Source organism: Aythya ferina (assembly GCF_964211825.1).
Source record: "Aythya ferina genome assembly, chromosome: 2".
Classification (NCBI taxonomy): Eukaryota; Metazoa; Chordata; class Aves; order Anseriformes; family Anatidae; genus Aythya; species Aythya ferina.
The window spans coordinates 107150102-107172295 of record NC_140297.1 but is presented as its reverse complement, the minus strand read 5'-3'; the positions used below and the strand labels follow the sequence as shown (position 1 = coordinate 107172295).

The following is a 22194-nucleotide window of genomic DNA, read 5'->3' as shown; positions in this document are numbered from 1 at the left end:
GGAGAAGGTGTCAGCTCAAGGAAATACATCCAAGTAAACAGAAAATGTTAGATGCTTTGCCTCACGCTGCCAAGGACCGAGTCCACCCAAAGAACACTTTTATGAATTGCTCAGGGTAGTATCAAGCTCCACTCTTCCACTGCTCCAGATAACTGCAGACCAAGACAACACTTTAACAAACGGCTACAATCTCCCTCTACCACAAAAGTGATAATTTGCAGGCTTTCCATGACCTCATATGAAGCTAAGTTGGCTAACATGCATTAGGCTGGCTCTGGGGAGTTGAAAAGCATGGTTGACAGAGTTGTAATTCAGCTTGCCAAAGGGAATGAAGAATAACAAAGATTTAGAACTTTAATTAAAAAATCTTGAAGCAAATGAAATGCTGGGGAGAGCGGTAACTCCTTTGCAGGGTTGTCAGTTTGGGATTTCTTTTGGTGGAGAACAGAGGAGCTGCATGCAGTAAGGAGGGTGGAGGTACGTTCAGATTTATCTACAAATATGTACCATATATTTTAAGATATTGAGGAATGGCTTTTATTAACTACTCCCAGGAAGAGAAAGATAGCGAAGGAATCTGAAGGCACTACCATTACACAACTGTCTGATCTATCACGTCGATTCCATTGCACAACCCTGCATAAAACTGAAATAAACATGACCGAAATGAAATACAAGAGTCTTCTGCTTGTTCCCTTATCATACAAGCTCCTTTAGCCTGCACCAAAGATGGGAACATAGATAAATCATGGCCTTTTTCTCAGATGAATTTACTTGCATGTCCTCTATCCAACAAAAATGATACTACATTTATAGTGACATGAATATTTTGGTAAGTATAAAAAAAATCCTGGAAAATATGAAGCAACAGTTTGATGGTCCGTCTTCAGGAGCAGAATATTAAAAAATAAAGCTGCCTTATGTGTCTATAATGCCTTTAAAAAGCAACCTATGTAAGCCTACTTATACTCCTACTATGCTACTGCATAGCAATATTGGCAATGAGTCCTCCATTCCCGCTTACAAAAGATGAAGTAATTGTGGTTCGATGCCAACGAGAAGGAAGGTGTCAGTAGTTTAGATATATTTGCTGCATTGATCTGAAGACCCTTCTTTTATTTTGCTAAACTAAATAGTTAACTCTGATCTGGGGTACTGTATTTGTGTTGGAGCAGACTTTTACTGTAATTGCAGAAGAAATGGTGATCAGTGAAGATGAATATGGTTTTAAAACCAACACAGCTTTTGAAGGTTTGGCTAGGAGCTGTTTGCTTCTCTTATCTTTGAAGTGCATCATACACATTGTTGTTGTTCATAAACCTGGAATTAACCTGTTTGAACAGTCTTCTCAATGTTCTTTCTTTGCTGCCCTCATAATTTCCCTAATCAAGAGTCTTTTGCCAGTAATAATGAACAAAAGAAACCCTTCATGTGTTGGCTTAATCTGGAAGTCTAGTAGCACTGCTCTGGCAAACAGAGGAGTTTTGTCCTCCAAAATTATGCTTTTTGATTGAGATAATATTTTGCGTATTTCTCTGAGGCACTTCACATGTTTAAGATCTATTTATTAACTTCTGCTTGCATTTCCTTGTGAGCACCTCCAGTACTCAGCATTCCCCCTACAGATGAAGTAACTGAGTTTCAAAGAGATGAACACCCACATTTTCAAAAGCTTAGAAAACCTTGTGCACTTTGTTCTTTTACCTCCTGGCTAAACCAAAACCCAAGCACCAGCCTCCATACGTGGAATCAGCTCCAGCTGCAAACACCGAGTGGTGCTGAAAGTCAGCTTCCAACGGTGAATAAACTTGTCAGAGACGATTGACAATTTGGGATTGCTTTTCCCTGGGAAAATTTTAATGAAAATGTGTGGCCAGCAAACGTTTGAACATGGCAAAGACAAAAGGAAAGTTACTCTAGCATGTTTTAGGATTCTTGTGACGTTCCAGACCACTCCAGCCTTATTCCTAATAAAAGATCTAACTTGAATGACCTGTCATCACAGCTGTGGACTGATCTTTCCTGTTACTCAGTCAGATGATAAAATAGCACAAGGAGTTCTTTGTTTACAAAATGGTATTTCTGAGGCAATTAGATGTGAAACCAGTGTCCTAGTATTGCTGTTGTAAACATTTCCTGTGTTTTTAGACAGAGCAGATGTCTCGGAAAACATCTTCTGTCCTTATGCACAGCGAGCGAATACTGCATTCAAGCCTTCCTTCATGCTGCAAGTTCCCCTATAGATTTGCAAATCAGGTGTGTTTTTATGACTGGTCAGCCAGGCTCCTTGGTATTGTCCTAATCAGTATTTTTTGTACAATACAGATGATGCCATCCAAGCAATTCCACCATCCTGCCCTTTCCATCAGCATGCTCTTTCCCGCTGGGTAAAGAAGTTCAACATGCACTAGCTTGAATCCCTTTCTAAACTCTCTACATCAAGACACATCAAAGACACATTCAACCCACATCATCAGCAAGTCCTAATTCATACCTTGAGCAAAGCTAGAGGACTGCTAAGATAAATCTATACAGTGACCTGTTAAACAGCTGCACTTAAGAACTTCCATGTATTTTACAAGAGGAATTTGTTTAAGGTATGCTCTTATCTACGAACATTTGTAAAGCTTTAAGAGATGACATATGAGATATTTTTAAAAGCTCCCTGGTTTTATATGAACACTTGAGATATGGTAATCTGTGAAATTATTCAGATTTGTAGCTCGGTATAAAGCTGTCTGGTTTTTGGACAGCCCTTTTGATTTACCATCCTGTGGTGAAATCACTGCAGGAGTTTGGAGAAGGTCCAATTCTATTTGTTTAAAGTCCTGATCATGTGGCTTTGGCATTCCTAGCATATCCAGCAATCATTTGCTTTTAATTACCATTCATTTCAACCACATAAGTAATGAACGTGGCTACCACATCCAACTTACAGGCTGTGTAAACTCTTGAGCTGGGTGGAACTTTCTTCTATATACGGCTTAACTATAAATTTAACTCAAAATCTGAATCCTCTTAACTTATTTTAGGCAGGCCTTTATAAGTATAAAATAAAAATAAATAAAAAGGAAATGAAAAAAGCCTTAAATGAAAGATTCCACACAATACACCTGATTCACTTCAGAAGCAATTTCCTGGCCTCCCCAGCCTCTTGGTATGACTGTAGAAACCTTAAAAAAACAAGTTGATTTAACGTTTCTATTTATTCATGGTGTCCAGTTTCCAGAGGAGTCTGTGACTTGTAGTTTTAAACTCAATTTAGCATTTAAACTCATTTTCAGCTGGGTCCCAGTGGAGCAACAATTAGAGAAGGAAAGGAGTTCAAAGAAGAAGGGTTATAACCTTTCAGTGGTATGTTTGCCTGAGCTTGAAAAAAAATGCATCTCTGTTACTATTCTTCCTCCATTCAGCAAACACCAAGTCATACAGCCAGGTTGAGAACCTGTTAGCAGACAGAACTTCATGGCTAAGAACAAATCAAAACCCACAAAGTCTTTCAAGGGAGCTAACGCTAAGGTTCATTTTTCAGGGGTACTATTAATTGTGCTACGCTGAAAACCTCTATCAGCAAGCCCAACTTCTCTCAAGATAAAACAAATCTCACATCAAATCTGAACAAGATTAATTCACCAAAAATACGAAGAGAACCTAGGCTGCCGCACACTTAAAATTTGAGTTCTACCTTCCCATCTTCTGCAGTTGAGGGCTCCAGCTGAGAATTGGTGTCCCTGTAAACCAGACACTGTATGTACACATGCATACATTGTAGGAGCCAAAAAGGCTGTGCAGGCAAACATTTGAGGAGAAACAGAGGTAAAGTAACTTGCCAGAACTCGTAACTGGACAAAATGGGTGTCGAGCACTGGTCTGAAAGTTACGACCTGGCAGCTCCATTTGTGAGGCTACAGGGGTTTCATCACGGAGAGCTGGAATCTGTATGTATTTTGGTGTACTCAGAGTTAACTTGTGCTTTCTATAGTAACAGCACTTTCTGTAGCCAATAGTACTCGTGTGAATGGCATTCCAGTGACAGAAATTCAGCCTCAAGATTCAGCCTCTGCCAAGATCTGGCTACCAAAAGTATTATTTGGAAGCACTGTACTTCATGAATACCAATGGATAACTTATTGGCTTGTCTGCCTTCCTACTCCCCCAGTTCTTGTAAACATACAGTATGAGATCCACATTGTAGGTTTTCACTCATTTCAGAGCATGCATAGCTCAGGACAGGACCTGCCCACCATGCCACGTGGGACTGTGGGCTAAATGCATACAGGGTGGCTCAGACAGGTGCCCTCCATGGTGCCACAGCTGGATGATACATCAGAATACAAGCTACATCATATTATGCCTAAGATAACGGGCTTTGTAATTTTAAGTGAGAGTTTCACTGCTCTCAGATAACTGTAAGGTCTTTAAGTTTTGTTTTTTGTTTTTTAACCTGGCTCGAGAAAGAAACCTCTTTATGCAAGATTTAATCCTTTTAATTGGAGCATTACATTTCAGAGGCATTATATTTGAGAGGCAAAAAAGTGATGCTATAGTAGTACAAGAGACAGGCAGGAAAATTGTGACTAGCCTGTCCTAAAATTACATCGGACTTGGGCAAAAGTCTTATTTTCAGAAAGCTGGTCAACAGCACACCTGATCATTCTGACTGTAATGAAATTACTACCAGGTGGAAACGCATTTGGCATTAAATACATTAGGCATTTACTATGTCATCTATCAGCCCATAATAAGATAACTAGACTTGACCAAATAGACCTGAAAATATAATCAGCTGGGATGGATTAAATCAGTAGTTTTGTCTCTATACATGTGGTCTCTGTACAGGTGGTCAGAAAAAGATCTCCCGTATTTGTTGAACTAATATAACATATTAGTTCACACAGCTGGTGTCAGATAATTTGACCCTACAGATTTCTTTCAAGGAAGAGATTTAGGAAAGAACCTTCTCTCCCAAATGAGCAAAGAGAAAGTAGATGCACTTGTTTGAATTAATTAAATAAAATGTAAACTGCCAAATCCAACATTTTTGATGAGGAATGTGCTGTGGTTCGTCTACTGCTGCTGAAACCCTCCAGTTTGGGAAGATGTATGTTTATAAAGAAGAAACACACTTGTCCCCGGTCACTTGAAAAGAGCGTAAGAATAACAGAAATGACAGCAGCGTTTGTATAGAGGCATAGATATGCAGATATCCATAGATATGCATAGATATGCATACTGCAGATTAAAATTATCACCAGACCAGGATATTAAAATGTTTCAAGTAAAGTCCTGAACTACTGAAGTTCAGAGGAGGAAGACACAACACAGGGCAGACAGAGCAGTTTTGAATGAAAGGGAAAGCCAAGGTTTTCTCATCTAAACTCTCACCTCCCCTGTTATGTTTCCTGCTACTGCTGATAAGCTGTGCCTGATGTTTGAATCAGTTGCAGTGAGATGATAAAAAATTCTGATAACCCATTAGCTGGAAGTGATCCCGCAGCAGTACCTAGCTGGAACATACTGATAGCAACTGCAGCCTGCAATGTGGTTCCAATTGCTGCATTCCTTTGAAACATCACCTGTAAAGATGTACAGACAGACCTCCTGCTTCTGGCCATCAATGTCTACTCTTCCTGCTTGATTTTTATTTGACTTACTATGGGTTGATCAGTTCTCAGTGAAGCTAAGGGCACTCTGAGGCCCCTTTGAAAACTGAATTATCAATGAAATTAGAGACCCATTCAAAATGCACCTGTTTTTCATTTCATTAACATGTGTGCGTGCTTCTGGATTCATGACCTGCAAAATCTGTCAGTTTTTTTTTCCCTTCACACTGTCCCTTTCATGTCTCTACCTTCCAATTTCCTCTTTTTCTCTCCAGGTTATGGATCACCTACCTTCCAGATGTTGATACAATTTGACTTCCTCTCTCCCTGACGCTCCTGCAACTAAACAAGCATCCACTGATGCCTCTTTCTCTTGCCTTTTTTCAGTGCTGTATCAAACTTTCTTTCTTCTCTGCTGCTAGCCCACAACAATAGTCCCAGCCAACAACTCTCACCTCTGCATACATGTCTTTGATTCCTTCTCCAGACTCAGAGTGGCCTTTGTTGAACTTAGCTCATCAGACTACTTTTCACACATTTGATGCAGTCTCATGAAGCACAGAAGAGTTTCTATTCACATGATATATGTTCTGTGATCTTTTTATAATTGACTACATCACCTGTAAGGCCACCATCCATCTCTTATTTTAGAACCACATCTGCATTTTAGATTACACTAGTACGCTGATTCAGAAGAGCTGAATAATGCAGGCTTTGTCACTGGTATCTTAAAAAGATGGCATTTATACACACACGTACCTTGGCATTTTGAAGAGGAGGTTGGTAACTAGAGGGTCGGTAGTACCTCCTCTGGGTAGCATCGGTATGAATGTCTCCGAGAAATAGCTCCTCCACAAGGTGATCTAAGTTGTGATGCAGATATTGCTTCTCCACACGGATCAGCTGGAGTTCATGCATGGCAAAATTCAGAGCTTTGGTGCATTCACAACCGTTCTCTTCTCTCAGCAAATCATAGCTCACATCCTGCTCCCAGGGACTATCTTCTGGTATAAATCCAGGACACGTGTGGTTCACCAACTCACTTAATTTTTTGGCTATTGCTTCATTGTGGCATATGATCTGTATGTTGCGTAGCTGATAGTCAGCCTCGGTACCCCCCCGGATGATCCAGGATGCTTGGCGAAGTCGAATTTTGCCACGTATAACTAACGTGTAGATAGGGTTTGTGCAGCGATTGCCACCATAATAGAACTGATAGGCTTTAAATGTGTTATTGTGGTAGAATCTGTATGATCTTGTGATGAACTCGGGGCCTGCTCTAACTTCGCAGCTGTGGGAAGATAGAGAGTGATGGAAACAAAATTTTAACAAGGCTGCACATCATGTATACTTCAGGTAACAAGAGTGAGCAACACTGCATGGGTCTACAGAGATACCTGGGTGCTCATGTAACTGGCATGAATGGGAGGGAAATTGGATCCAGGTATATACACCTGCCAATTTGCCAACCATTCCCTCTACTATTATGCTATTATCAATATATTTCTTCATGGAGATTGTATCTACCTAAGGGCTCTGTAGGTTTAAATACCTTGAGTCATATTTTGCTTTTCTTTTTTTGTCTAAGTACTGCCGCATGACTCAATTCTCTGAAAAAAGTAGCAGCATATTAAACATCTATTCTTCTCTTTTGCATGGTAGATTTAGCAAAAGGGCTGATAACATCAGAAAGCAAAATGCCAAATATCCACAGAACAGTGCAAAGAACAGGTTTCTACAGCTGCTGTACAGGCTTCTCAGTGGTGCACCGCCAGCTCTGGTCTGCAAAGGACCTGCAGGATCTTGTCCTCAGCTTTTGCACTCAAAGTTTCAACAGGGGTGGCAGTTAATGCAAAACTTCTACTTGGCTTCAATATGGACCATGTAGTATTGAGGTTGCTTAATGGAGTGTTTTTACTTTATTTTTTTTTCCTGAAGGTGTAAATAGAAGCTAAATTCCACTTCCTCTAGAAAATCCTTTTATACCTTCAGACTTGTCCCCCTTCTTTGTCATCCACACTGTTTAACATAAATACACTTCTTCCTGTTAAAAATCCCCAGACTTTCCTACTATAAGTCACTTCAAATTAGTGGGTGAATATTGCCTGCTGAGACATGGAAAGAAAAATAGCGCTCTGAATTAAAAGTCATCATGTATAGAGAAGAACAGAAGTGGTGAAATACAGTTTCTTAATTTCTTTGCTAATAAAACTTGTGCTAGACAAATGCTCTGAAAACAAGGATCCGTTTGATGGATCTAATGCATGTAGTCAAAGATAGTATAATGCTATGTTTGAATAAGCATCCATTTTGGCAACTCAATGGTCTCTTTCTTATTTGAAAAGAGATTTAAAGATACTTCACAGCATGCTGTTTAAAATCCAGACCACAAATTGATTCATCAAGACAGCTTTATAGCATGCTATTCCTATGTACATAACGCAGCTCCTTCTCCTTTTATGCATAAACATATATAAAGCATCTGGAATTTGGAGCATCACCATATTAAGGGAAGTATTTCCCCTGCTGGTTGAAGTGGGAATATTCATACTTCCTCTCTGCTTCCTTCCCCTTTTCTCTTCCACATACATCACTCAAGCATCTTGTTTGATCTTTCCTTACCCAGTGGATACCCAATGTCCCTCAATATTGGGAGGCATTTGCACAGTGATCCGGGCTCCATTGTGCAGATGTTTCAGCATGTGGTGACACTGTGACTCCTTGAAAGCCCTCCATGCACTCTTCTCCAAGGACCGAGGGTGGGACCTGCTGTCCGGATGAAGAAGAGCAGAACCTTCTCCCAGCCCTGCAATAGAAAAATAAAAATCATCAAGAGACCCTGGTGAGATCTCTTCCAACATCATAAAGGAGGTTATGAACATCTTGCATTGAAAGACACTTGTTCACACCGTTTTGTGCCTAGGAAAGCACTGTTTACATTCCTTGTCTCATCTGGAAAATAACTAAATATGGGACGCTCTTCCTTCATATCAGTCCATGAACAATCAACTAAGTAGTCTAGCTTTATGAAACATACTGGAGAAAAGGGCTTGAGCCAAAGTATTGCATTTCTAGACCCAGAGACGTGACCGAACCTGACTTTTACAGACACCTCTTTAGCCTCTGGTAAGGAGAATCAAAAACCTGGGCCTTGTAGCTTTCAGAAGGTCGCATCCAGATCCGGACGTCAACTTTGCGGTTTCAGCCCACCTCTAATTTGAATGCTTCTATAATAAACTTGCAAATAAAGACTGCTCTTTAAAGCCAAGGGAAAACAGATACTAAAAGCAAAGCCTCTGCACACAGGAAGCCTCTGTGATGACTGAGGTGGTCAATTAAAGGCAGATCCTGCTATTTTTATTTGAAAAGGGAAAAGGAATTTCAAAAGCTAATTTTATCTCCAGCACACAGTAATTTTGGTTTCTAGTAATGTATACATACAAAACCCACCAACGATCTTTCTACACAATATTAATTGGACAAAATGAATATGTAGCTTCAGAAGGAATGTGCCTTTACTCTTTTAGGCATCGAGTGCTCTTAGATATGTTGGAAAACACGGATCAAAAGAAAAACACACATCTAGAGGTTAAGAGGTGAAAAACATGAACCTTACATAACACGTTGAAAACCGTATTACTTTGCCAAAAGGAATTTAAGAACCGCTGGGCTAGAAAAAGAGTACGGGGTGGACTGGAGGGGCTGGTTGTGTGCCCTGGAAACCAGGTTTTTCATTCTGGGAGAGGGAAAACTTGGTAACACGTGCTCCCAGGGACAGGGGCTAGGATCTGCCCCCTCTTTTTTGTCGCTCTCTTCCCTGGTTTGGCTCAGGAACGGGTTGCTTCTGGTTGTGTGTGGCACAACCTCTGCTTGCACACCCTATGCAGCGCCACAGCCACCTAAGGCAGACCCTACTCTGTGTTCCCTAGGCCAGACATCTAAAGATTAAGCATGAAGAGCAGCCTCTAAATGCGAGGTCTGTTGTTCAGGGTAGTCTTGTGGCTGTGGATCAGTCCAACAGTGCGTGGTATTGCTAAAGAACTTGTAGGAAAATCAGCATTATTCATTTTTAGATAGACACCATTTCAAACCTTTGCCATTTCCTACCGCTAAAAGAAAACAACGTCAATGACTCATTATGTTCAGTAGGTCCTACATCTGCTGGAAGAAACTTGGGGTAATACCTGGGAAAACGCCATTGCCAAAAATATACATACATGTCAACTGTTTTCAAAGAGCAATTCCTAAGCTAAACAAAGGCAAGAAGTTATCCAGTAGATAAAGAATGACCAGAAACAATACTATAAATACGCGAATGTAAACGGTACTCATCACTGAATGATCTCAAGGTTTAATGAGAGTAATGAATACAGCCTCACAAAGTCTACTAGAAAAACTGGTAGCTTTGTTGCAGGTTACAAACAGTTCTTCCATCCGAATGAGAATTTATGGCCTTACTTTCTAAAGGGTAATAAACACGAGAGATGCTTTGATATTTGAGCATGCCGTCGGAGATGCCCTTAAAGGAGCCTGACTTTCAGAGGGTCAATACCTCTGCCTTGCTGAAAGTTCGTCTTCTCAGGTGTTTCTGCATTGCTGATCAGTCTCACTTAGGTGAGCACCAAACAACCGTCGTTCTGCAGCCAGAAACAGCAGTGCCATTTCAGAGGTGGTATGGCCACGCCAGGGCGATGCTCTGCTGGAGCTAACGATCTTTTGAGAGGCAGGATTTGCTAGACCGGTTCGGTCCTTCATGCACATCGCCTCCTGGCCTTAAGCCAGCATCTCTGCACAGCCCTCTGCTGTGCCTGGTCTGCAGCCCAGCTCACCTGGAACAGTACTCGGCTCCCTCAAAAGCTCGGGCTTATCGGGTTTATCTGAAACCTCGTGGCTATGGGGTTGATGTCACAGGCCCTTACACTGCCAGAAGAGCAAGTTCAGCCAGGTCCGTGTGAACTTACGAGTAGACTTATTTTTGTTGTTATGAATCACAGCTAGTGACAGAGACCTGCCCTTCCAATACCCTTCTCCACCTCTACAGCTCCACACACTCAAAAAGCCCACGTTACTTCAGCACGTCACTCTGAAATGAAGTGGAAGCTCCTCTTCATGGGTGCTGAGCCTCTTTTGTGTCAGCAGGGACGCTTCCTGCAAGGTACCCGCTCAATGCTGGAGCCATCAGTACTAACTGTTTCAACAGAAACACAGCTGTCAGGATGTCTCCTGCAAAGAAATTATCTCACCCTGAAAAAACCTTTGAAGATTTACATTTCTGACTTGATTTGTTAAGCACTTGAAATCTGCCATCAAGAGAAGGTTTTGAAATGGTTCAAGTAACTATTTCCAAGGCATATTTGTTATGCAATTTGCTTTTGGGCAGTTGTTTTTCCTAATTCATGTCATATGACTCATGAATACAGATGCACTTGAAAATGAACGATTTATCCCTTTTAACATAATTGAACATTTAATTTCTCCAAGCAAAAATCCTTTTATAGGAGGATACCATCTTTTATGTGTGCATATCAAAGGAGAAAATGCAGTAACTATGTTATACATTGCCGATTATTCCCTGGAGGAAATAATGAAAAGAAGGGGTTTTTGAAAAGGAGACAAACTTTACGTGACATTATACAGCATCTTTTTGATATTGCTTAAAAGCCAGTTGGGTCCCAACTCTCCCTGGATGTACAAGTGGATGTAGTTCTGTTTTGCAACTTGCAAGCAACAAACTGTACCCAGCAGATGCAAGGAAGATTTGCATCATCAGCCACCGAGATTTGTACCTGAAGAGAGAGTATTTGCACAGGACTCCATCCATCAAACTGTGACAAATGAGGACAGGAACAAATTTAGGTGATCAAGACAGGCACAAGGACACAAGGAACACGTCAGAGACTGAGGAAGAGATGTAGAAGATGCGTGCTAGGCAGCATCACATAGATTGGACATGACTATCAGGATGGGAATTATGGTGTATGATTAAAAGGCATTGATGGGACCCTTACCTTGCTCACTCCACTTCGCAATGTTTGTGTTGCAAGAGCAAGGAAATACTTAATTTAGCACAGTCTCCACCCTCACTGAATAATCATTTCAACATTTTTGTATGCACCTACATATGCCTGCATACATGGCTGCCATACAGAGGTGCCATAACTTCCCTTGAATCACCTGAAGATCCCCTGCAAAGACTGGCGATGTGCTTCCTACATAGGGCATTAAGCTGAACACCATCTCCCTGTGCTTTTCCACAGAGCAGGTAATCCGAAGCAGCACAGTGTCCCCTGCCCCCCTTTGGCTGTGCACAGTGAAGTGTTCTGCAAAACCAGGCTCTCAGGGGGCTGATGGCACTCATTTTAAAAGGTCCATTTGGCGATGTTAAGTGGGATGCTGCTGGAAGGCTCAAGGTTAAAACGTGCTTTCACAGAACTGGCAAAAGAATTTCATGGCTCTTAAAAGCCCACATCGGAGCCTAGACACAGTTGCAACATACTTGGAGCCACTGCTTTCATTCAAAGGGATCCAGCTCTGCTATTCTCTACTGCACAGACAGATGGTAGGCACCAGCACCTCCAGGACAAGCCATGTATTTCAGACTCAAGGTCTGACTTGCTTTATTTATCTATTTTTTGTGTTTGCGATATGAAGGAATCTTACACATTTGATAAAAAAAAATCCATCATGTTATCACTCAAAAGCTTGACAACCTTCAAACAAAAAACATTCTTTGCATAAGGCTAATAGCAGTACTTCTGTGAAGCCTCTGGTTAACACCAACTTAACTACACTATGACCATAGGCCATAAGATTTTATCTCCCTCCCCATGATGGCTGTTTAGTCAAAGGAGTGAGCCCAAAAGGAAAAGGAAAATTCCAGAACTTGTCAAAAATACCAGCCAGAAAAACAAAACAAAGAAAAACAAACACATTTTTGATGCATCGATATCTGTCTTCATTTCATAATCAAGCCCAAGTAGTGTAGATCACAATACAGCTTTAGCATCAAAGTTTTCATGGAAGACAGCACAGGAGGTGCTACAGCTCCATATTCTAGCTGGGAATCCCCTTCCAGGGCCTCACAAATCATGCGTTAGAGGGCAGACCCAACATCCATCTGAATGGGAAAGCGGAGCTGTGCTCAGCTGCCAGGCCAGTAAGGCACAGCTGGCAGCACGCACTGTACCAGGTGCTGATAAGGAAGAGGGTTCAGGCTCCGGGGTTCACCCATAAACCTCTATCTGATGTGGGAACAACAACTCTAGATAAAAATAATTGCAAGGGAAGATAGGTTACTTTCAAGTTCTTCAAAGATTTCTGCACATAGCTGCGAGTGAAATATGAATCTTAAAAGGGCAATCTGCTGGCAGCCCGTTACCCAAATGTGTTTCAAAAGTAGCTCTGTAAGAGCTCCCCGCCAACATTTCTGAAAATAAACTGTGAGCTGCTACACTAAATGGCTCGGTTTTCTGAAAAATAGTATGCAAATAATGAACAATTGCAGCACAGATAATGATAAGTACTGTTGTGCTTGAACACAAATTCTCATCTTTTAATTCATACCTAAACACCCCGGCCAATTCTCTTAGCTATTCCTGGTTGCAAAAGTATAACTCGAATAATCTTAAATGTTAAACTGGTTAGATTTAATCAGTTTAATTAACAAACACCTCTACCAGAATCTAAACCATGGCTTCAAATGTGGTCAAATGTAGTGCTGCAAAATGCAGGCTCAAAGCTCCTAGGCTTTTGGCAGGTTCACCCTTGGCTGAACAGGAGAATAAAAGTTACCAGAAAGTAGGACTCAGAACTGGATTTAGCTTGGGATTGCTTAATAGGAACCGCTTTTTCTTCCATTTACAGCAACGTAGATCCAGAAGAATACCATTTTGTTATAAACGAAAACAATCTTGAGTGGCAGTCCAAGTTCGCAATACGTGATGGCTTCACCTCCGACGGAGACATCTGAACATTTGTGCCGCGTTTCTGCAGCAAGCCCTGCTCAAGTTTGAACTTGCTTGAAACTTAAAAAACTTTACCACAGATGAATAATTGGCCGGCTTAGGTTTATAGCTCTCCTTATCTGGGCAGTTGCCCTGCACAATTAAATAAATACACATTTGGATTACGCTCTTTCTTGATGTGGGAGCGTGCTAGATAACGCCCATGACAGGCCTTCAGCTGCAGTGCAAACTTGTGTAATTGCAGTGGAGAATACAATGTCCCGTTACCAAGCCGCTGTCTGTGTTTACCAGTGTTTTCCCTGTGCTCGAAACTTCAAACACTCCTCGCAGGATCGGGACCTAAATTAGCTACCATGAACAAAGGGGCCGGGAAAGGAAACCTGAATTTCATAGTCGTAAAAGCGGACGGGACAATGATTTCCTTTCACAGGTATCTGCTGCCGTTCTTGTGCGTGCAGAGTTTTTGGGCATGGCTTCAAAAGAGACTTGTAGCCTTATGGAGGGAAGTAAGCATTTCACAGTGTGGAAGATCCCAAAGACAGATAAAGTATCTTTAGATGGGAGAGCAAAAAGGAAACTCCTCCAAGGCTGGCTGGCCCAGGCTTAGACCCTCCATCATCTTACAGCCCTGTCCTTGCTCCATGGCCCTGTTTGGGAGAGACCAGAGGACCAAGTGCCAAGCAATTGCAGAGCTGAGAAACTCTGCTAGGTTTAGGTTTGTCCATTATCTCAGATCACTGCTTCCTTCTGCAGCCACCAAGCCCACCTCCACGCGGGGCCGCGGGAGCGCGGCGGGTGCAGCTCTGGGCCGTAAGTGCAATTCAATATCGACAGTAGTTTGGTCTTGCCCCCTTTGAAGCCGACATCTGGTCTCCATCACAGACATCTGCAGCACTCTGCCGCGCGGGCTGCACACCCCGGCTCCATCCTCCGTACAAAGCACGGGTGTTTGTTCAGGTGGGACTCCCTTCAACACCGATGGGACTTTTGTCCGAGTACAGACAGCGCTAAACAAGCTTATTATGGGTAATCCCACCCTCCACCAGCACTACCTAAAGCACTGCATAGATTATAAGACACTACTGTTGCTTCAAAGAGCTGAGCCTATTTGCCTTCAGCATGCTGTATGCGACTCTGGGGCTCCACCACCTACCAGCCTGGATCCTCCAGACACGCTGCAGAGTGCCAAAATCACCCCTGCTGCTCACAACCACCACTCCGTACCACTGTAAGCCCACAGACAAGCCACGGAGATGGGTGAAATCGAATTTACAGTGATGAAACTGTGAATAAAACTCTGCCTGTTTTCCAGCTCTCCCTGCTAACTCTAGAAGGCTTACTGCAAGCGGCGTGTCTTTCCCTTTTTTCCTCTTCGTTGTCTTCCAGATTCCCATCTGAAGTATGTTACTGAGGGAACAGATCTTGTACGCCTTTAGCATGGAGCTCAGTTCTTGTCCATTTTACAGACGTGGGTATTTACATCCTTATATATTTACTTATTGTTTTCCTGAACGGGTTCTGAAATTAAGCACTTTGCAACTAATTTAAGCAATATTGCCAGAGAACTTTTAAAAGCGTAAACAGTTTTGCTCTGAAATGCCCAGCAGTCCTGTCTTCATCATCTTTATTAGGACTATTTCCATGACGTTATCAACAAATTGTTTTAGTTAGGGTTTCTAATTCAGTGGTAACATAATCAGAAATACACTAAAGTTTCTTCTTAGCATTTGTATTTGTAAAGTTTACATTTACAAAAGAAATTAGCCAAATTTGTTTTGAACCCACTTGGAGGTGGCTCTTATTAATCAGGTTTTTTGGAGCTGAACGATCTTAGCATCTGACATCTGAAACTTCTGTGGCTTTTTGTCTAAGCAAAGAAAACAGTGATAATGGACAACTTCCAGCTGCAAACCTCTTTTGACATTGTACAGGTTTTATTTTGACTAAGGAATACAAGTTTTTCCAAATTGTAATTCAGCAACGTTAAATTAGGCAATTCTTAACATAATGAAGGCATAAGCTTTAGTCTTACTGGACATTTTAACTTGCATTATAAAGCTTTAAACCCTAAATACACACACACCCTCTCACTCACTTTTAACCTTTAATTTGCCGTGTACAATAGAAGAGTTTAAGACAACATCACGTGATGTGAAGAGGCTTAGCACTACGATCCCCTGGGATTGCTGGTTATTCTTATGTATTACCAGTTCGGGCTAGCCGCTGTCCGAAGGATGCTCCTGTTGACTCTGTGGCACACAGAGAAAAGCTCTAGGCCAAGTTAAAGCTAACAGGGTAAACACATTTCGACTGGCAGCACTTCAAATGCATAATGTGAGTTTTCGAGCTTTTAAGAGGGCAGCAGTTTCCCCACGCTGGAAGCTCAGATCCAGGCTGTGCACTGCTACATTACTGAGGTGTGTATGTTTACACACCGAGCTGCTTCGTTCTACAAGAATGTAGGTATACGTTATTAGGTGAAATATAACTGCAGATGGAAAAAATGGACAATTTTCCTACTTCATCCTCTTTTGGCAGCTGCTGTTTTGATCTGATCATCGGCCCTGATTTGTTTCCCGCTCCAGCCAGGGTTCAGCACTGCTCTGTAATTCCAAGCAGATGAGCCAGGGAGTCCAACCCTGTAATTACACCTCCTCTCCTTACCCTCTAACTTCAAACCTCCCATTTCCACTTTTACGTCTCAGTTCACAGAGTTTTAAGGAACACCTTTGGTGTCCCAGCAGGTCTGGCTTAACTAAACATGTTTATGCACTCTCTAGATTTCATAGCTGAGCTGTGAGAAGGGTATAAAACCCCCTCCTGGGGAACGAGGTCTCTTGCTCTTTGTCTCTCAAAACAAAATACACAATCAGAAGTCCATGCTCTTTATTATTTATTGAATACCATCTGTGTGCTTAGCACTTGTACAAACAGGGAGAGAGACAATCCCTGCTCCACAAAATCAATCCCAGGAATAGCTTTGAAACCCCTACCCCCCCTCACAGACCTCACATTGAATCCATGTAGGTTGCTTGCATCGTAACAGCTAAATTCCTCTTTTTACGAGTAAGCTTGAGGTCCTGCAAAATTTAGCAGAAGGCGGCTGGATGCTGCAAAGCACTCCTGAATTAGGAACATGCTTCCAAACGATGCTGTAGCTGAGTAGCTTGAGTCACTGACAACAAGATCTCTACCCGGACTTTTCAAATCTGGCTGCCAAATGTTGGACATACCTCAGCAGCTAATTAAACAGTTGCAGCTAATTGAAGTTGCTCTTGAAGAACGCCGGGATTCTGGGCAAACGCGTTGTCACCTAAAGTTGTCTTGGTATGAACGTACGAGCTGAATGCAGCACAGTCAAGTCCCATATGCCAAGGGCTAACATTTTGCCTACTGTGCAGCTTCAGAGAAATTTCACCCCGGGGCTAAGCTGAGAGAGTTTCAGAGCTGGACTGCCCGCAGAGGCACCCGGGCTCTCTTCCACTCGGGCACGACCCTAGGTAGTGCCAAAACTGCTGCAGCCCGCGGCTCCCCGGCGATGCCCCGCAGCATCCCCGCGGGAGATGCCCGGCAGCAGCCCCGTCCCGCAGCTTTCCGCCGGCTCCCACCCGCACCACCCCGACGGCTTTCCCCGAGGGGGATGCCCCGCGCTCACCGTGCAGCAGCAGGGCTGGGAGCAGGCACCGCATGAGCCTGCCGTACATCTCCGCTCCGCTCCGGGACCCGCGGCTCAGCGCCGCGGCGGGCAGCCCATGGCCGGCGCTAGGGGGCAGGCGGCCGGCGGGACCCTCTCCTCGGGGCTGCCGCCCCCCGCTGCCCGCTGCTCGGGGGCTCCCGCTCCGCTCCCAGCCGCTCCGCTCCGCTCCGAGCCGCCGGCAAGTCTCCGCGGAGCGCGGCGGCGGCCCCGCTTCATATTTCCCCTTCCAGCGGGAGGAGGAGGAGGAGGAGGAGGAGAAGGAGGAGGAGGAGGAGGAGGAGGAGGAGGAGGGGGCGGGAGGTGGGGACAGCGCGGCCAGGGAGGGCTGCAGGGGGCGGCCCCGCTCCGCCCGGCACCCCCCGGAGGGGTCCTCCCGTTGAGGGAAGGGGAGGACTGACACCCCCCCACTCCTAAAAACCCCAAATCCTCCGCCGGGAGGGTGCGTGGGTCGCTGCCGGGGGTGCCAAGGTGACCCCAGGGAGGCTGTGGACAGGTACGGCACCCCCAGTGCCCCTTGCTGGTGGGCACCCCACCGTGAGGGTGCACCTTCGTGTGGCTGCATGGCTCCGTGTTAAAAGCCAAGGGTGGGCGCCTAGGTTGCCTTCTTTGGTGCTGCGCTCCTCTGCACGCCTTTCCCCCTGTCTGTTGTTGATTAGTTTTGATTTTTAGGCTGAGCTTAGGCCCTGGTCGTGCAAGCGCTCAATGTGTGTGCTTAGAGTTGTACACGCGAATGACTCATGGGACTGGGTTTGAGCACGGGGCTTTCTTTTATAACGTCCTCCGCTCAGGGACATGAATCTTGCTGGCTTTTCTTTGGACTTGTGGGCTCAGCCGTAGGGTCCCATGGCAAAGAATGTGTAACAAATTGGAGAAAATCAACAGATCGGAGTTTTGAACTCAGTTTAAGCTAAAGTGTTTACACACTGCATGCTTACAAAGAAATACAAACAATAATGGCTCCTTCCAACTCCCTTGAGAAATAAGAATCAATTTAATCTTCCTCATTTGTATAGGGAGGAAACAGAAACAAGTAAGTGGTGAGTCAGAATTCGAGCTCCGGTGCTTTGGATTCTCAGGGTTAAACATTTTCCTTCAAACAAGTGTTTTTCAGGACATAAAGAATTGTTTCCAGAGCACTTGGTGGCGGTCTCTACAAACCAGTAGTGTTTGGATATCCGCTCAGTGACCTGGAGACAGATGCACAAAGAGCTACTTCCTTCAAGAAGCAGGTGCACATGAACAGGAACAAGTAACATGGGGTACGGTCATAAAAATGCCCTTACCCAATGTTATTTGCTCAGCTTCAACCCTTTTGTCTAGCTGCCACAGAGATGTTTGTCAGCTGTGCGTGTGGAGGGAGGTGAATCAAAGGGTTATAGTAAACGGGGTTACTTCAGGCTGGCAGACAGTCTCTAGTGGGGTTCCACAGCGCTCCATTTTAGTTCTCTTCAATGTTTTCATAAATGACTTCAATGTAGGACTTCACGGTATACTGAGTAAGTTTGCAGATGATATTAAATGTGGAGGAGCTGTTGACTCACTCAGGGGCAGAGAGGCCTTGCAGAGAGATCTTAACAATTTGGAGGCTGGGCAATCACCAACAATATGAAGTTCAACAAGAGCAAGTGCTGGATTCTGCACCTGGGACGGGGCAACCCTGGACAGATGTACAAAAAGGGGGATGAGGGGCTGGAGAGCAGCCCCATAGAAAGGGATCTGGGGGTTCTGGTTGACAGCAAGCTGAACATGAGCCAGCAGTGTGCCCTGGCAGCCAGGAGGGCTGACCATGTCCTAGGGTGCATCAGGCACAGCATTGCTATCTGGTTGAGGGAAAGGACTGTCCTGCTCTGCACTGTGCTGGTGCTGCCTCACCTCGAGTGCTGTGTGCAGTTTTGGGTGACACAATGTCAGAAGGACATAAAACAACTAGAGAGTGTCCAAAGGAGGACTACAAAGATGGTGAAGGGTCTGAAGGGGAAGACGTATGAGGAGCAGCTGAGGTCCCTTGGTGTGCTCAGCCCCGAGCAGAGCAGGCTGAGGGGAAGCCTCATGGTGGCCTGCAGCTCCCTCATGAGGCGCTGAGCTCTGCTCTCTGGGGACAGCAACAGGACCTGAGGGAACGGCATGGAGCTGGGACAGGGGAGGGTCAGGCTGGGGTTAGGGAAAGGTTCTGCACCCAGAGGGTGGTCAGGCACTGGGACAGGCTCTCCAGGGACATGGTACAGCACTAAGCTTGCCGGAGTTCAAGAAGCATTTGGACAAGGTGCTTAGATGTGGTCTGATTTTTGGGTGGTCCTTTGTGGAGCCAGGAGCTGGACTCGATGATCCTTGTGGGTCCCTTCCAACTCAGGATATTCTGTGATTCAATGATTCAATGCTGTATACCCAGAAAAGCTGTCTGGGAAGACTTGTGTACTCCACTTGGCTGTTTTTAGGAGGGGATCAAGATTAATCTAGGGCAAAAATCTTAATTTCACCACCTGTAACAATCTGACAGTAGCAAAGACACCGAAGTAGGTTTTCTTTACCTGCAGGCTCTGTAAGGGGAAATAGGCCAAACGAGCAAGGAAAAAAACAACCTTCACTTACATACAGTACGGACATCAGAGTTTATGAGTCTTGGGGACCCCTGACCTACTTGAGGTACGTTGCCTCCCCTAAGGGATACAAGGATGTGTGAAAAACAAAGCAAGTGAGAAAGTGAGCTGCCCTGAGCAGCACACTGCTGCGAGGGGGTCCTGCCTGGTGGGACACAGCCAGCTGGAAGAGTCTCTCTTGTTTGGCCAGAGTACAGACACGGTGTGTAGGAAGGCTCTATTAATGTAACCCACCCACTACTACTGGTTAGTGAGTGTGTGTCCCTTTAGAGCCTGGCAGATACTCCTGTTGTTGCCCCCTCCACGTGTCCAACCTACAACCTCTCCTGAGGAAGCAGCGAGTCAGGGGATAACAGAAATGCAGACCCAAGGTGTAAGGGGTCACTGGGAACACTAATGAAAGACTAGTAGTTTTGACGTGTAATTGTATGGAAGTAGCAACATCCCAAGGGAGAATTTTTTTTTCTTCTTTCCTGTAGAAACCATCTATTCTGCCATCTTTGAATCAAACAACAAAATTATGTGCAAAAGGATAAGACTGGGAATTGTCTGCAAAAAGTCAGTTATCCCAAAAGTGCACAGCTCGTCCCCTGGGAAGTGAGCCCCACATCAGCAGCATCTCTAACAGCTTTTCATAAGCAGAAAGGGGAATGACTTTATTGCTTCACCGGCCAACTTTGTAAATTAGGCTCCGCTTGTGATTTACTATCAGCGCAGCTTCAGATGTGGTAATGAAATAAAATGAAATCAATACCCAGCGGACTCAGACACGGTAGAACTTTCCAAAAACAACAGAGACTATACTTTGTCTTTTACTCGCCTTTTTTATTTTGCATTATTTTAAGGACGTGGGATTTTTCAGACCGATGCACAATATTTATTTGAAAATACGCCCAGTTTCGTCCTACTTGTTTCATTACTGTGCCCCTGTTCTGAATTTACTGTTGCTGTAACGGGAAGCGGTGACAAATAACAGCTCTCCGCACTTTGATCTAAGCAGCATGTCACATCCACGCCCATTAAAAATTATATTAACCAATCCAACCATGACTTTCTGAACTTGGGCTCCTGGGGCAGGGTATGTGCTTAATGTCGATATAAAGTAAAATCATTTACAAAGGCATTTCGTCCATGTTTTCAAAAATATCGTGGGGGGGGGGGAAAGTGTTTTAAAAAGGAAGTCAGCAGAATCTTGCATGGAAAGTAGCCGCTCTGAAAAATAACCTAATGGGAAATGTACTTTGTGGCTGGGCCCCTCTGCAAAAGTATTAAAATAGGAAGAAAACTAACTTGTTGGGCTTGTTGCGTGACACTTCAAAGACCTAGGCGTATCAGCACGGCACTCGTCTAGCTAGGGTGCGGGCTTGCTGGCTGGCAGCCAATGCCAGTCTTGTGGTGAAAGACATTTAAAACAGAGACACGATGGGAAAGAACGGAGGCCGCGAGCATATGGGGCACTTTATGCTGTGGAGAAGAATGGGATGGGGTAGTTCCTTTCCCCTCAGTAATGCTTTGGCAGTGCCACAACTGTGATTTGCTAATGGCTAAATTGTGTTTTTTAAAAAAACAGTATGTTCTTTTGAATAAGGCAAAGAAGTAGGATGTAAAGAATTATTGGAAAGGAGTGGAGTGACTAATTCATGAGGAATCAAAAGTCTGTCAGATTTCTATTTGTGAATTGTCCGTGTCAAATTTGTCAAGAATTAAGTGAAGATTTGAAGAGTGGTTTTGCTACATGCCCAGCTGAAGTTAGAACCCATGAGACCAGCTTAGAGCCTGTTTGATGCACAGAAATATGCATTGTATGACTTCTTGCTTGGGGTTTGGCCATTTGAGGGAGAAGTTAAATTGTTTTACAGTGTAAAACAAATGTCAATCAATTTGTTTCTCCATTTACACTGGTCTGAAAAATCTATAGTTTGTGGGGTAATTCAGCTTCTCAGTTCCTGCCTCTGTCATTTTTATATTGTTAGAATAAGAGCTGTAACCAGACTTTTTAAAATTATTATTAGTATTATTTTCTCATTCTTTGTTAACAGAAGGAATTGTCAGAGACTTTGGCAGTATTTTCAAGACGTTTGGCTCACAGAGTTGTGCAGAGTGTTTCATCTTCCCCCAACGGGGGCTTCGTCTTCAGTGTAGCCACTGAGGACAGTGGAACTTTCATGGTTATTTTAAGGGATGCTGAGTCTGGTTTAGTTGCTTAGACCTGTACCTGTGGTGATGCTCACCTGCAAAGCGTGGTTCTGAGAGTGAGACTGGTCTGTGAGGTGGTGCAGGTTGCCTCCGAGGTCTGTCCTCTATTGTTCTTCTCTGTTTAGGCAGGCAACTGC

The 22194-nt window shown here is 43.9% G+C and overlaps 1 protein-coding gene and 1 long non-coding RNA gene across 2 annotated transcripts in view; one reads left to right on the top strand and one right to left on the bottom strand.

The window, feature by feature from the left end:
- APCDD1 (APC down-regulated 1) overlaps positions 1-17457 on the bottom strand; it is a 29466-nt gene extending 12009 nt beyond the window's left edge. The window contains exons 1-3 of the mRNA XM_084508287.1: positions 17223-17457; positions 8226-8409; positions 6363-6894 (exon numbers count right to left, since the gene is read on the bottom strand). Coding sequence (XP_084364413.1) covers positions 6363-6894; positions 8226-8409; positions 17223-17271 — 765 coding nt within the window. The 5' untranslated portion in view covers positions 17272-17457. The remainder of the gene's footprint in view (positions 1-6362; positions 6895-8225; positions 8410-17222) is intronic.
- Positions 17458-17618: 161 nt separating this feature from the next.
- LOC311432270 lies at positions 17619-21853 on the top strand. The gene is made up of 3 exons (XR_014689929.1): positions 17619-17757; positions 18366-18523; positions 20341-21853. It is a non-coding gene; the product is annotated as an uncharacterized lncRNA (long non-coding RNA).
- Positions 21854-22194: the final 341 nt, after the last annotated feature.